Here is a 17,452-nt window from a genome sequence, read left to right on the forward strand (position 1 = left end):
TTTTCTTTTCGGGAAATGTATTCCCTTAATAGGAGTTTTTTGATCCACTGTCATTCTTGTTCACACACTGGGTGTCACTGCCTTTTAAACACTTGTCACTCTTTAATGGAAACAAAATAGTCGCTGCAGTCAGGGCTGCAATGTCATTCCACCACCCCATGCTGTGTCGGCAATAGTGAAAAGGACAGAGCGCCTCTCAGTAGGGGTAATTAAAATGTAAATATTGATATTTTATTATTTGAAATGACTTTCCAGTGCGGCATTTAATATCTTTCCATCTGTGCCGCTCTGTTTAGTGGTCACTTTAGTGCAGCTCAGGGATGCCAGGCAGCGGCCTGATCCCCGTTATGTCAAAATGCTTGTTGCTGCTTAATTTTGATATCTAATTAAGTGGAAAAGTACAGTCCACACTGTAATCCATGGCATCTTAACCAGCTGCTTGGGTATATTTAGAATTAATCTCCACTATGGAATCATCCTAATGTATGCAATTAAGAGTCTGCCGATGGCTAATTAGGTGTATTAGAATCAGACAGCTTCTTTTTTTCCCTTATTCTTTCCTCTTTTTTTTTAGGAAGTGGGGGGGGGGGGGGGGCGCTTAAAGACTTAAGACTTACTCCAGTGGTGACCTTAACCCCAGCAGTGCTGGAGAGCTGGTAACACATTGCAGCACAGTATTGATGGCTATTGCTTAGAATAATTAGCCATTATTGGACTTGTTTGTAAGGGGTGAAACCTTTTTTTTACAAGTACAATCAGCACTTAAGACTTCGGATTGCTCATTGCATATGTTTGAGTTTTTAAAGAGTTCTTCACCTGCCTTTTATGTAAAGTGTTTCTGTATGGGGTAGTGTTATTGATCCAAAGGGGGAAAAAAACAGCCACAAACTGCTGAAAATCATGTCTGAATTTATATAACTCATTGTCAACCATTGTAAGGTTTTGGGAACCGCAAAGGCCCTTTTCCCTGTCATTGACATGTCTCAAAATTAACATCCATGAATTTTTTTTTTGAAACCAGTAAAAAGAATCTACAACCTTAAAGACCATAAAGGCTCCCAATAATTGCACTAATCAAACTTGTGTGGTCACGAGCAAACTTCTTTCTACACCTAATTTGCAGCTACCACAATTAAATAGTCGTCTCTTTGGAACCTACGATCATTGCATTTGCTGCAATTTATAATACAAACCACCTATAGGTTTATTTCCATTTATAATTCTAACAATGTATATTTTGTTAAAGTCAGAAGTAGTAAAAAAAATGGCAGTTCTTGGAGTCACCGTTTTTAAAGATAAAACACTGTCCACTTGTAATATCCTTTATCATTTCCATTGCGGCTCTAGACGTGAGCCCCGTAGAGAGAATATTTAAGCGAACACTGACAACAAAATGCAACTGGGGAATTTGTACATTTTGCCAGATGGAGGGATGGGGTGAGAGGATTGCCACTTTTTTTGATGAGGAAATTACTGTTTTCCCCCTCTAGGTACAAACGCCAGACTATAATGACTTGGCAGTGCTAAAGCCAAAGAGTCTTCACAGTTGACCCAGTAGTGGGTATATTCATAAACATTGGCTCATATGGAGTTTACAAGTCTTCCAAAGCAAACATCTCAAATCAGGAATAGCCAGGGGGAATTGCACAGCCCAGTTCAAAACAACTTTCATTTTAAGTGGGGTAAATACAATAACTCTTCTTTTTGTTTACAATTTATAAAACAATCATTTAAAAAAAAAAGGGCATTTTGTTTTCTGACAATGTAGCAAAGACATTTTTTTTAAATTAAAAATACTCGCATAATAGTTCATTTTATCTAATACTGTTATAATTCATGGTAAACGTTTATGAAAAAGGTATATAATGATTTCTTGTAATTGTGCATTTATGCATGAGTTTATAATGGGTGAGGGATTGTGTGGTGAAGAATAGTGTTAATAGTATTCTTTTCCAGCTTGTCCAGGGTAGGAAGGGAGCGACGATATCAGGGATACACCAAAAAATAAAGAACATATAATAGTGCAATAAATCAAAACAACTTGGATAGCAGGAAAACTTGGCTCTTTAGCAATGCCTACTTACAGCAGGTCGAATTATAAACAGCATTGTCTACACCACTGGTAGAGATGGGTCAAAATCTTCCAAATCAGGACAGGTTTTCAGCAGGGAGTATATTCAGATCAGCTCTCAGACGGGAGATGGTGTAAGGTGGATGTCATGCAAAACAAGGGCAGACCATGGTGTTTATCTCGTAAAGGAATTCATACATATTCCTGGAAGGTTGAGAAATTTATTAGAGATCACCTTTTTCACTTATTTTAAAGTATATGCACTTTTATTCACATATTTGGTGTGTTAGCGCCGTTTACAAGTCACGTTAAGTTAAATAGTATTCTTTTATCAATAATAAGCAGCTGCTTTTGACCGCTAAGAATGACCATTTGTTTATATTTGAAGGAAAAAGAGAAAACTAAAGAAGCATAAATAATCCTAAAATGTATCGACAATTCCTAAAGTACATTCTCCGTGTTGTCAGATTAAGAAATAGTACATCACAAAGTTCAATATTAAGCAAATTTCGTGTCAAATAATTTCCACTACTCAAATAACCCCAACTCGTTAGAAGTTTGAGTTTTGAATAACCCAGATGCTGGGACTGTCCGATTATTCCCCTTGTTACATATGTAGCGTGTGATATTGTTCTCTCAGATTTTACAACATTCCCTCAGTATAACTCAGAATATCACAGGGTTTCCATAGGATTCAATAGTCATGTTGGTGCAGTAGCCATCACAATATATGCCAAGATATCCCACCAGAGAGAACAATGAAACATCTACCACATCTGCATGTTATATCCAATGGTAGTGCACCTCTGCCCCTTGAAGCTTGCGACCTTATTACCAACGCGCTTCACTGTTCTGCAGTATTAAGAACCTGCAACAAAGCTAGCAAGATCCTTCTTCTTTATTACGTGACATAAATCAGCAATAGAGGATGGCAGGAAAGCTGCTTTGCTTGATTAGGTGTTTTCCATTTGATATATATATATCTCAAATGCGAATATGGGGCATGCTCTGTTTGCTGTGAGATTAGTAGTTCAAATGTGGGTGCAAGCTACTGGAAGTGTCGTGAAGAATTGTACGAGGAACAGAGGGAGGAGACCCTCCATCAACTCATTGTGCAGATTTACTTAGTATATATTTTCTTAATGATTATTCATTCTTATTTTTCATTAACCGCCATGTTAGAAAAATATATTTAGAATTCATTGCTTCGATTTTTTTGATGATTGACATTAAAAATGCACATGGCATTATTGAACAACGCCCAAAGTATCCCAGGTAGGAGTTGGCTTTATGACATTGTAGCTGTTTTCTGGTAATTAGAAGGAACGTTGTTTAAACGCCCTTTTAATGCTATCTGGCAGAGACTTTAACAAATCTGTTAGGTAAGGTGGGTAAGTTTAGGTTTGTAAATAAAACAGTTAGATAGTTTATAGGTTTTGCCACCTTTTAATTGTATCAATCATACAAGGTTTTCTTGTGCATACGCTTTCCTGAGATCAGATGAGGACACCTCTGCAGTTTTGATTGCTTATGTACAATAAAACCAGGTACGATTGATATGTTGGTCCAGTAAAAGGTGCCACAACCTGCAAAGTATCTGACTGTTTCTAGGACCCATGTGGCTGCTTGCATCTTTTATACTCGGTATTCCCTAGTGCCGTCTCATTTTAAACGCTGCAAGAAGCTTAATGCTGCTTGCAAGCACCAAAAATGATATGCAAACTGTAAGCATTTGTAAGTGAATTCATGTTGTTAACAGCCAATAAGCACCTTATGCAATTGTTCATTTGATTGGAAACGCTGCAAAAGTCATTAGAAGGTATTTGTACAATAAGTGACATTCACAATTATCACATACATGCGCTCTGTTTCATTAACACTTTCTCAAATAGCTCAAGTGAAAGGTCACAACTCATAAGAGACAAGTAGCATCTTTGCTATTTGTAAATGCCCAATTTACGGCTTTTAAATTGTTGCAGAACACACTTAGTATTGCTGAATGAATCTTGTGCCTCAACTACTCCTGACAAGTGAATATTTGTTTAGTGGGAATCTATTGTCTTTAATGGATTGAGATGGACATGCACTGTGAATGCATTTTTATTGCCACACCATCTCCGTGCTGTTGTTTCAGGAGATGAAAGTAGTGTCCTGCTAAAAGCAAAACATTTCTGCCAACTTGCACCAGTTAAAAAGCAGCACCAAACTATCAGGTTCAATGCAGTAATAAAGTCATATTTCATCCATATGAAATATATATATATATATATATATATATATATATATATATATATATATATATATATAATAAAAAATAAATAAATAAATACATGCACATTTTAAGTTATGGTGGGTGAAAAAGGTGGCAAGAAACCTCCACCGTATAGCATATAGTAAATAAAAAGATCGCTTGTGAGCACATTCACATGTTTTAGACCAGGGTTTCCCAAACTTTTTTTTCCGTGACCCGGTTATTTTTTAACTTCTCCTTCGTGACCCACTAAAATTTTTATCGCCTATACTGGCCTATAGGGCCTGCACAGACACACACACAGCCACTGATACACACACACACACAACCACTGATACACACAGACACACACACACAGCCACTGATACACACACACACACACACAGCCACTGACACACGCAGCCACTGACACACACAGCCACTGATACACACACACACGCAGCCACTGACACACACACACACACACACGCAGCCACACAGAGACACTGCTACACACACACTGATACACACACAGAGACACTGCTACACACACACACAGACACTGATACACACACACAGACACACACTGATACACACAGACACTGATACACACAGACACTGATACACAGACACTGATACACACACACAGATACACACACACACACACACACTGATACTGATACACACACACTGATATATACACACACACACACAAACACACACACTGATATATACACACACACACACACAGACACTGATACAGATACACACACACACACAGCCACTGATACACACACACTCTGATACACACACACAGACACTGATACAGATACACACACACACAGCCCCTGATACACACACACACACACACACACACACTCGCTCTCCCCTATACGCACACAGACACAAACAGTGAATTACAGGCAATGACGGATGTGAGTGACTGGAGGGGGGGGGCCAGGGACTGGGTGGGTGGGAGGAGGGGGACTGGGTGGGTGGGAGGGGGGGGACTGGGTGAATGGGAGGGGGGGACTGGGTGGGTGGGGAGGGACTGGGTGGGAGGGGGGACTGGGACTGGGGGGAGGGGGGACTGGGACTGGGGGGGAGGGGGGACTGGGTGGGTGGGAGGGGGTCTGGGTGGGTGGGAGGGGGGACTCGGACTGGGTAGGTGGGAGGGGGTACTGGGATGGTGGGAGGGGGGACTGGGACAGTGGGAGGGGGGACTGGGACGGTGGGAGGGGGGACTGGGACGGTGGGAGGGTGGACTGGGTGGGTGGGTGGGAGGGGGGACTGGGACTGGGTGGGTGGGAGGGGGGACTGGGTGGGGGGGAGGGGGGACTGGGAGGGGGGATTGGGACACTTGGGTGGGAGGCAGTGACTGGGTGGGTGTGTGGGAGACGGTGGGTGAGTGACTGGGTGGGTGGGAGACAGTGGGTGGGTGACAGTGACTGGGTGACAGTGACTGGGTGACAGTGACTTTGACAGTGACTGGGTGGGTGACAGTGACTGGGTGGGTGACAGTGACTTGACAGTGACTGGGTGGGTGGGTGACAGTGACTGGGTGGGTGGGTGACAGTGACTGGGTGGGTGGGTGACAGTGACTGGGTGGGTGGGTGACAGTGATAGTGACTGGGTGGGTGGGTGGCTGACAGTGACAGTGACTTGGGTGGCTGACAGTGACAGTGACTGGGTGGGTGGGTGACTGGGTTTTGACAGTGACAGTTACTGGGTGGGTGGGTGACAGTGACTGGGTGGGTGACAGTGACCTTGACAGTGACTTTGACAGTGACTGGGTGGGTGGGTGACAGTGACAGGGTGGGTGACAGTGACTGGGTGGGTGGGTGACAGTGACTGGGTGGGTGACAGTGACTGGGTGGGTGACAGTGACTGGGTGGGTGGGTGACAGTGACTGGGTGGGTGGGTGACAGTGACTTTGACAGTGACTGGGTGGGGTGACTTACCTTGCCGCCAGACGCTTTCCCCTGCTGGCCCCGATATCCCCTGCTGCCCCCGATATCCCCTGCTGCCTGGGACGGGAGGTGGGCTTGGGGGCATGGGAGGTGGGCTCGGGAGGGGGTGGCACGGGAGGTGAGCTCGGGAGGGGGTGCCACGGGAGGTGAGCTCGGGAGGGGGTGGCACAGGAGGGGGTGCCACGGGTGGTGGGCTCTGGAGGGGGTGCCACAGGAGGTGGGCTCGGGAGGGGGTGCCACGGGAGGTGAGCTCTGGAAGCGGGTCGCGGGAGGAAGCGGGCCGCAGAGGAGCTGGTACTTCCTCCTCCGTCCCACGTTGGGAGCGGGGGGGGGGGAAGGAAAGGAGCGGGCCCTGCTTGCCCTGCGCATGCGCGCAAGACCGCGGGGGGAATCGCTGCCATTTTTTTTAACTTGAGCAGGGGGGAGACACCGCGCGGCCAGCCTCGCTGCGACCTGGCAATTTTGGTGCCGTGGCCCGGTGCCGGGTCGCGACCCACCATTTGGGAAACGCTGTTTTAGACAGGTCTGCAACCCTGCTTTTCACCATTAACACCTACTGTAGCTAGTATACAGTGCTTCCACTGCAGCAAGGGATTCTGGAAGCATTAGGTTATAAGGGTTACATGTAAAAATGGATTTTCATGTAATTTCCAGAATCCCTTGGTGCAGTGGACGCACTGTATGCTAGGAAATAATGGTGAAAGGCAGGGTTGCAGACCTGTCTAAGACATGTGAATGTGCTCACAAGTGATATTTTTATTTGCTATAAATATATATACATTTAACACATATATATATATATATATATTAATAATTCAAATTTGTTTCATTTCAATTATTAAGCTGTGACTTAAAATATATCAATTAATGAATAGAAAATAGAAATGTAATATATAGTTTAAGGCTAGCCAGGAAGTGCTGGATTGTATGCCTATTATATTATGCTGATAATAAATACAGTAGTCTTCAAATAGAGATTTAAATTAAGCCTGGGCAAATCATGCCTAAATCGCCACTCCCTCCCAGTCGTTAATAATAATCAACAACTGTTTATAAAGCATTACAACTGCATAACTTACTTCATGACACAAACCCAATGTAACACCACTTGAATGGGGTTTCTCAATAAAAGCAGAAAGCTTGCTGCTTTGCACTTGCCACGTTACAATACCTGTCAGTAGAACCACAGATTAGAGGGAGATTCCATTTCTTGTGATTTTTTGAAATGTGAAAATTATTCTTCGCATAAGACACGCTTCAGTTTTACTAAACATCTGTAAGCAAATTGAAATGTAAATATTATTTCCTCTTTCCTTAAGCATGGCACACATAGGTATGCAATGTTGTCACAACAGTGCAATCAGTCATTACAATATAATTATGATTCTGCAACGATGGGTGTTATTTTAGGAATGTCTAATGTGTCATCTTTTAGACACACAAACAGCAGTCAAAGCATCAAAACAGAGCCATCAGTGCCCGAGCTTGTTGATCGTATTAGGCAGCTCGGTATGCTGAAAACGCTGAAAGCCAGCTATTGCTGAAGAGAGCGGATAGGGAATGCCTAAGAGGGGTTAAATTCATATGCCTTCATTGCAGCCTATTTCTGTCAACACTCGGCTGCGAAAACAAACATTTATGCCTTGTGAAGTGAAAGTGTATTTTTGAAGACTAGCCGTCAGATATTTTTTGCCCTTCACACTTTCCGATGCTTAGCCTTTTTTGTTAAGTTGACTGCAAAGTGCATCAGTTCGCCTACACACACAAAAAAAAAAGAAAACAGAGAGAGTAGTTGACAGCTGCCTATGGCACCATAGTCAAGCACATGAGCTCCTAGTGCAAAATGGCAGGAGGGCTAAGAGACTACATGCTGACCTCTCTGGTATTGAAGGGGTTTGGTCTGTTACCTCGAGGGTTGTTGGCTTCAAAGGTTCATTTCTTTCCTTCAACATGAGGTTGTTTCATACTGTGATCTGGTTTACTTGATCTGTAGTCACACATGCTACTTAATTCCAGGTATACAGGCATATCCTGCATTAATGTAAGTAATGGGAACGGAGGATGTATGTAAAGCGAAAATGTACTTAAAGTGAAGCACTACCTTTTTCCCACTTATCGATGCATGTACTGTACTGCAATCGTCATATACGTGCATAACTGATGTAAATAAGGCATTTGTAACAGGCTCTATAGTCTCCCCGCTTGCGCACAGCTTCGGTACAGGTAGGGAGCCGGTATTGCTGTTCAGGACGTGCTGACAGGCGCATGCGTGAGCTGCCATTTGACTATTGGGCGATATGTCCTTACTCGCGAGTGTACTTAAAGTGAGTGTCCTTAAACCGGGGTATGCCTGTAGTCAACGTACTAGTGAGTCCTCAGTTGTGAGGCCAGAAACATTGTAACTGCAATGGGCATCCCCAATGAATAGCAAACACTTGGTTAAGCATACGTGCTTCTTTTGAACTTGATTCTTCCATAGTGAGTTTGCACAGGAGGGCCTAGTTCTTTTTCCTATTTTGTTTATGCTTTTCTACGCTGTGGCCACACCGAATAAGGGTTGGCACCCACACAACTTATTTTTCATTTATTGTCGCCTTGTTGTATCATCGTTATTTTTTGTAATGGTCATGAAAACGCAATTTAGACGGTGGTGAACAAAAGCAAATAAAGTTTGTGCCGTACGTTGCCACGATGATTACTAATGAATAGGGATGGCTTCTTTTGAAAGATTCAATCACTTTTAGAATGACATTTTAGTTTATCCTCTTCCGTGAAAATGTACGGGTTTTTATATTTTTATTAGGTCCTATGAAGTTCAGTCTTATCGGGTTCTTGTTGTACTCAACGTGTTTTTTTGTTTGTTTGTTTGTTTGTTTGTTTGTTTTAGCTAATAAGGACATTATACTGTAATTACTTTTTACAACCAAAAAAAGGGACAATTCATAAAATATTCATTAAAAAAATGGTAAAAAAAATAAAAAAACCTTTTAAACCACTGAAAAATCTAAAGTTTAATTTTTTAGAAAACATTACATTACTTGTCTAATTTCTTTAAGAATTAAGTACATTTAGCATCTTACTGCTCTTAGTTCAGTTTGGTTGAGGGAGGGACGTCCTCTTCAACTTTTGATGTAACATACCTCTAAAAAATAATGTTAAGCAAACGTTAGCAAAATGTCATCTTTTTTGCCTTTGCCCCCCTTTTGAATGTGTCCCACGTGCCTCGTGGAATTATGTAGACATCAGATTTTAAGCACCAATAAAGGTATAATCCTTAATAGTCTATTTAAAATATAGGTTTTGTTTCAGTATGTAAAAAATGGCTGCAGTTTCTGTTTGGAAGTAATCGTTTTAGTAAAGTACAGTTCCTGAGAAATGTACCTTTTAATGTGCCAGTGAGCTGTAAAGCCAATGAAGCTGGCTGCCAGCATCATCCAATAGGAAGCCGCAATGTCATTCCCTGAGGGTGTCACGACTTCCTATTGGCCCACAGGACTGAGACTTGGCATCCAGATCCCCTGGAGCTCAGAAAAGCAGATTTGATTGATAAAAAAAACTAGTAGGGAGGGTTGTTGAATTAACAAAAAAAAGTCTAACTAAGAAGTAATACAACATTTTCTTTGATACGTCTGATATGCCTTTTACACCGGTGAAGGTTGGGAATTAAAGTTGCTAAATGTTGACTGGTCTTTTCAAAGATAAATTAAAATTCAATTTAATGAAAACACATTTGATGTATTTTGTTTTTTAAGATGCAGAAAGGATTTTACCGTGCCTTGTCTAGGTAATGGTCAGTAAAACAGGTGTAGGTACAGGTGCATTTATTTATTATGCAAAATTGACAAAAAACATCAACTGTATTTTAGCCGATTGCCGATTGCATCACAGAAGTATACAAATTTCAATATAATTGACCTTGGTCATGTTATAGAATCACTACGAATCAGGCACCAAACATATAGTACCTCTTTGGGGCAGAGACCCATAATACCTGTAATTCTGTACTGCAAAGAATGGCCGTGCTATGTTCTGTTATTATTGTTTAAGTATAAATAGCTGTTTTTGTCCAGTTGCGATAGTGCAGAGTAAGACTGCAGCCGGGCTGGGTGCTCGGCCGGGCGATTTCTGGCCGGCTAGGTGCGCGCTCGCCTGGGGGCACGGCCACGACGTCACTGGCCTCTTTGGGCGAACCGCTCACGTGACGCGCTTGCGGGCGGCAAATTCAAATTTGCTTGCTCTGCAAGCGCCGAGTGTGCGCAGGCACTTGATCACGCTGGCCACACATATTGCCACAATGTGTTTCATAGCGGCCAGTGTGAGCACGCCTGCCCGCTCAGCGCCACCCTGGCCGAGGCCTAGATGAGTACTTCAGTGCTAGGAATAACAATTGATATTATAAGACAAGCTTTTGTGAGTTCTCTGTCTTCCTCAGGTCAGCAATCTTTTGTAAATCCGTGTTTTGACCTGAGGAAGGGCAAAATCTTGAAAGCTTGTCTTATAATAACTTTATTTCATACAGTGCTTCACTGTATTCACAATTACAGTATAGTGCACAGTACGCAGCACATAGGATTTTGACAGACACAGTCCCTGCCCAGATGAGCTTACCGTCTATGTTTTTGGTGCCTGGGGCACAGGGAGATAAAGTGACTTGCCCACGGTTACAAGCAGCTGACACCAGGAATTGAACCAGGCTCCTGATACAAACTCAGTGTCACTGTTTACAGAGTCACTGTCTTTACTCACTGAGGCACTCCCACGCCTTACAATATCAATTGTTAGTCCATATAAAAAAGGTATGACCTAATACTGAAGTACTTGTTTACTCTGCGGTATTAGTTATTCAAAGTTTAGGAAAGAAAAAGAGAGAGATACCAGTGGAAATTTGATCCTGGTCTTCTTGTTTCATCAAATCAAAATGTATTGCCCTCTGCTTAATTAAACCCCGCTGAGGTGCCTGAAACATTGTAAGGTCTGAAAAAAAGAAGTGGTCATTTGTAAATCACAGGGACAAAGGGCCACGAAGCAACTTTAAAGTTTCCATGCACGTAAATGTCAATAGAGTGTCTTCTCCATCATCAGCACTAAATTCACATTGATGCCTCTTTTCTTCTCCGTATTGATCCTTCCATGAGAACGTAGATTTGTATCTGTTAATTAATGCGTCCTGAAACAGCGTTTGTATTAATCAGGCAGATAAGAAAAATTGGATGCCTGCACCGTCGTGACAACCGTAAAAGTGCTGGCCCTGATAAAATCGTGAATGGACCTCAATAAAAAAAAAAAAAAAGTTCCTCCTTCCACTCAATAAACTAATCATCCCGCTTTTAATTATGCGGTGGAAAGATGTGTGGAGATTGGAGAATGTGTAAATCTAATTATTTACTAACAGCAGTGTCTGGGAGAGAGAATGGGGCTGTCACAGGAAGGTGCTGCGGGCTATATTCTTTGTCCATCTGCTCCTGCAGAAGAAGAAAAAAAAAACCCTTCAGAGAAGTGGAGCTTCAGAAGCTAATTGAAACTGCACATTTTCTTCCACGGTATCTTGAAATTATTATTTGCTGGGGAAAAAAAAAAAATGCTGTAGAGATGATATGATTTGTGGCAAAGTATTCTGAACACTTTTTGAACTTATGGCCTACAATCTACTCAAGTAAATGCGTTTGGCTATTCTGGAGGGAATAATAGGAAATCTAATTTTATTTTATAGAAACAATGTAACTTAGTATATTTTTATTACCGCTCGTGCTGCTTTGTAACCTCTTTCCATGCTCAAGAAGAAAAAACCTGCAATGTGCATTCTGTTGCAAAGAAGCCCATCAAGTAAAATGCATCTGGCTTTTCTGATGAATTTATAAGAATTACTGTATGAGTTGTATTGTATAAAATATGACTCTTGGTTAATATGAATCTCTTCAGTGCTGGACTGGCATGTAATGCATTTTAAGTCTGACTCTTCAGTACATGCATAATAGCCCTTATGAAAGGTTATGGTTTGTGTGAGGTTTTTACCACTGCTGTGTTTAAACATGATTAGCTGCTTCAATACCTAAACAGTTTAATGTTCTTATATTTAATAGCTCTTTCTTTTCATCTTATGGCCATATATATATATATTTTTTTTTTTTTTTTGCAATCTGCTAGTCAAATAAATGGCAGATCCATCTGGAATACCAGTATGATTTAGTTGCAGTTTATGCTATTCTGTCTTTGGGGCGATATTGCTAATAAAACATATGTCTTATCGTAACAAAATGAGAACGATGATGATATTTTCATTGATATGATCAACATGAAAAGTAATGTAGGGAATAATAATGAATAAGAATGATTTTTCTGGTGACAGGAATCCTTACAAGGAACATGTAAGCAGTTGCATGCACAAGTCAATGAAAGCTTTTGACATGACTTAAGACCCCCTTAAGAAAAGCTTGACTAATCCCCTTTGATAAGTTTATTAAGTCCCTGTTGTCGTTGGTGCCAATTGGCAAACTTATGCACTTTGCCAACAGGCCAGGAAATTAGTTCCTACTGTACTGTATAGTTGTACAGTATTGCTACTAATGTGATTGGGGATATTAACAGTCTGGTATAATAAATGAAAACCTGATTAAATCCCTCTCTATGCCATACATATGAAAACGCAGAGAGGTATGATGTGCTTCCACACACCGCCAGTCCACCAAAACTACGTCCTTAGGAAAAATATGTCTGCTGTGTACATGTTGTTGGGTGCTGCACATATTGTCTTTCCACCTTAAAGGGCAGATTCATTAAGTGTCAGTAAGGGTTAGCACACCCAACCTGGTGTTAATTCTCATTCAAGTCAATGGATGTCACCGCCGGATGGGATGCGCTAAACCAAACCGGCGTTTCATAAATCTGCCCCTAAGAGTCTCTCTGCTGGGTGTGCGGCACACATTTGGAATAGGGAGTACAGAGTTTCACTTACACGTTTGGGTCTCAATAGGGACATGTATCACGGCAAGTTAATGTGGGTGTGCAATGTAACAAGTAACTATTTCAACTGTCCCCTTCCCCTGTTTCACAACCACTCTTGATATAACCGTAATGCATTGCAGATAAGGAGTTCGCATTGTAAATAAGCCTTTTAAAGTCAATGTAATGGCAAAATGCCCAGTCTGGGAGCTTGATACATAGTCCCCATAATGTTAACCAGAGCCTGGAAAGTAGGCTCTGGAAAAGGTTGCCCTACATCTTCTATTAAATTAGAGTTCAGAAGGAAGGTAGAAACAAATTCACTAGGAAGAATTTTTCTATTTCATTGTGTCTATCCACTGGAAAGTGTGATTATAATTTACTTGTTGCGTCAGAGTGCTGTTCTGTTATTACATCAGCAGAAGCGTAGACAAAAGTCATTTACACTAGTAATTAGCTTGTAGCCCAATAGAGTTCGGACATCCCTTCCTCTGCTTCTCTGCCATAAGGCTTCCTTTCAAAGAACATGTGTCATGATAATAAATCACCTGCATCTTATTTAAAGTTTTTCTGAGAAATTTCTCTTAGTTTTAACTTTTGTTTTGGAACAGTGGGAGGTACAAATAAAACCTTGTCGTTACTAATGATACAGAAGGATTCAGGTACCAATAATTTAGTGTTGTCACATAACAAGGAATTTACTGTGTGGTTAAGTCATTATTAGCAATTTAAACTAGTTAGAATTTGTACTGTACCTTGAATCCTCATATACTTAACATACCGTGCATTGTCACTGTACATACGTTAGCAGAGATCCAAGCATACAGTATGATAGAGGATAAATCATGTCGTGATATGTAATACATTTAAATGATTTGCTTTGAAACAAAAAAAAAATGATCATCCATGTTTTCAACTATAAGTTACAGAGCAATACAGTGTATGTCAATTGGATATTTCACCTAGACGTCTCTTGGGATACTAATAAATGATGCTGTCAATGTTTGCTAAAGTATTGAAACTCTGGGGGGGGGGGAGTTAGCAAAGGTTTTAGTACAGTTTTGCGTCGCTACATTAAAACTGATTGTATCAATTAAAAAAAATCTTATTTCTTTCAAGAGAAATTGCCAAAAACTGAAATCATTTAACCCTGCTCATGGTTATAGCAAGTCCCTCTTTGGTTTTTATGCATACATTAACTTTCCTTAGACTGCAGTATACTGTATTTGTTCATTGGAATGTATTCAAAATTCATTCCCCGCTCTCATCTCACTGCAGGATTCTCCACGTTGTCACTGGCTGACCAGATGAGTCTCCTGCAGAGTGCGTGGATGGAGATCTTGATCCTGGGCATCGTGTACCGGTCACTCTCTTTTGAGGATGAGCTTGTCTATGCTGAAGACTACATTATGGATGAAGACCAGTCGAAGCTGGCAGGGCTTCTGGAACTGAACAACGCCATCTTGCAGCTAGTGAAAAAATATAAGAGTATGAAGCTCGAGAAAGAAGAATTTGTAACCCTGAAAGCTATAGCGCTGGCTAATTCAGGTAAGTAACACAGTTTGCAAATCAGTATTACATAGGGCTTTTAAATTCCATAGTCCACATAGGGGCAGATTCATTAAACACTGGCATGTGTTAGCACACTCAATCTGATGTTAACTCACATTAAAGTCAGATTGGGTGCGCTTGAAGAGGCAATCCAATTTTTTATTTTTTTTTGCAATTGTTTTAATTTTTTTTAAACATAGGATTGAAGCAGGGGGTCTCTGGAGCTGAACCCCATTAATTTCATCTCTGGGGACCTGCTGCTTCCAGAGATACCTCCATAGGGGGTGCCGGTACCCGCTCCGTCTTGCTAGCCGGGTTCATGTAATGGCTGCTTTTCAAAGCTCCCACACCCTGCGGTCCAATAACCGTAACGCCCTCCGGTGTGGCTTCCTATTGGCCCATGGGATGCAGCAGCTTTAAACTTGCATGAGATAGATACCGGCTCCCCCTTCGGAGGTAAGTTTCTCTGGAAGCAGGCGGTCTCCGGAACTGAAATGAATGGGGTTCAGATCCGCAAATCTCCCTGTTTCTATCCAATGTAAAAAAAAAATGGGCCATAAAAATTGGCCGCTTGGACTGCTCCTTTAACCGGATCTGGTGTGCTAACCACTACCGGTGCTTGATGAAGCTGCAGCATAGAAACCCGAATAGAAGAAGAGGAACTTCAATTCTGGAGACAGGTATAGTGGGATTGTGGAACCCTTTGAATATCTTGTGCCGTTACTGTACTACACATTTTGGATTGATTGCATCTTTGTTTTCCTCCCCCCAAAAAATCCTGCAGGAAAAGGCTAATTATTATGCAGAAATGGGAATTGACTAATTGGGTAGCTATAAATAAATTATGCACTCAAAATAAATTTGTATTTAGTATTTATCAACTATTTCAGCTGTCTGAATATTTCTTAATTTAAAGACAGCTTTTATTATTGTAAAATACACTTATTAATGAGCTGACTTTTAAAGTATAATCTGTAATCATTTTAAGGTGGGAGCATTCTCAAGCACTTAACGACTAATCAATTAAGTGCTAATTTGTGGGAAACAAATGCAAGTTATCCTTTGGTAGGATTTTTTTTATTTTGTCTGTAATAAAAAAAAGTTCTAATGAAAATATTCTAATAAACATTTAAATATTGCATACAGGGCACTCAGATCTGTAAGTAACATTTAAATACATATTGAATTTCCGCCCCAAAGAACTGACCATCTAATTACCAAGACACAAAAAACTGACTTACCTGAGACCTAACCCATCAATCTCAAGAGAAGGCAGCTGCTGGAAAAAGAAGAAATTGCAGATCTATGAACGACATCAATTATGTTGCACCACGTATCTGATCAAAAACCAAGTTCAAATGAGTGTTTTAAACAACTAGTGTAGGAAGGGTTAAGAAGCACTTAGTCTGCATGAGAACTTAAAAGTGCTGAAGCAGTGAACAGTATCAGATAAGTGAAAATCGTTGGGCTTTGTTGTTTTTCCTTTTGTGTCACCCTAATGCTTTTCTTGTGGTCCTAAGTCCCTTTTAGCATTTGCATATAGTTCACGATAGATCCCTGTTTAATAACGTGCTGATCATTAGATACCTGTATGTCAATAACATGATCTGATGCTATGTACCATTGACAGTCACACCGTGCCCCTCCATCTGCTTTTGTTGTGACCCTATCTTTGAACTTTATCTTGGTTGCTGGCCAGTAGTTTTCCCTTTAATTACAAGAAGGAAACTGTCAATAAAATCTGTTAAATGGGATGCAATGAGTGGCTTGAATGGGCAGACGGCTATTTGTTCAAATTCTGGAGCATTCAAGGTATTGACAGTTTGTTTTCTGGGGCCATATGCGCCGATCAATCTCAGGCTGGGCTCAGCCGCGCTGAAAAATGAAAAACCAGATTGCTTTTGCTTACTTGCGGATGACGACTTGTGATTTGGCGCGGCTGTAGTTAGATGAGACCTTCTGCCCAAATTGCCCCCCTGAGAGGCAGGGGATGCGTGACTGTTTTTAGAAATAATTTTTTTTAATTGATTTTGTAATTAACGGTTCATCTACAATATTGTTGCTGGGGTCTTCAATGGATATAGAGGAATAGTTTATACCAATGAAGTTGTATTTTGCACTATATCTGCATAGTATGTGTGTGTATATATATATGACACGTGTGTGTGTGTGTATATATATGACACAGATTTTAGCTGCATTCTTTACAGTACCTTCAGCAATCAAGATGGCAATTATCTGTTTTATTATTTGTATTATCACTGAACTAAAGAGCTGTCAAAATGCACATTGGATATGTGTAAAATATTACTTTTCAAGCAGCGGTATTAATCACTCAACCACCTTAAAATGGGTTAAGTTGGTAACTTTCATAAAAACAAAGAAAATTCAGTCACCCCTTTACTTAGCAGAGTAAACGATAAACCACTTCAACCTGTCAGTATTTATTCAGCATTGTCTTGTTATAGCTTCACCATAAGAGTAACCCCTTCCATAGTCATTGTTAATAATGTGTGTGCAGAGTTGCAGAGTACACAGTGCTACACATAGACTGTTTCCGGCACAAGTCCCTGCCTTGTACAGCTTCAACATCATTTTTGGTGTCTGGAGCACAGGAAGATAACGTTACTTTCCAAATGTCCAATGGGATTGACCTGGGTTCACCCACTGCAAAGGCCGTGACATTATCTA

The 17,452-nt window shown here is 41.0% G+C and overlaps 1 protein-coding gene across 9 annotated transcripts in view; it reads left to right on the top strand.

The window, feature by feature from the left end:
• ESRRG (estrogen related receptor gamma) overlaps window positions 1–17,452 on the top strand; it is a 768,405-nt gene that overhangs the window by 747,199 nt on the left and 3,754 nt on the right. For all 9 annotated transcript variants that reach the window (XM_075595600.1, XM_075595606.1, XM_075595602.1 and 6 more), the window contains one exon: window positions 14,489–14,758. In XM_075595600.1, the coding sequence (XP_075451715.1) occupies window positions 14,489–14,758 (270 nt within the window). The remainder of the gene's footprint in view (window positions 1–14,488; window positions 14,759–17,452) is intronic.

The sequence above is a fragment of the Ascaphus truei genome, chromosome 4 (genome assembly GCF_040206685.1).
Source record: "Ascaphus truei isolate aAscTru1 chromosome 4, aAscTru1.hap1, whole genome shotgun sequence".
Lineage (NCBI taxonomy): Eukaryota > Metazoa > Chordata > Amphibia > Anura > Ascaphidae > Ascaphus > Ascaphus truei.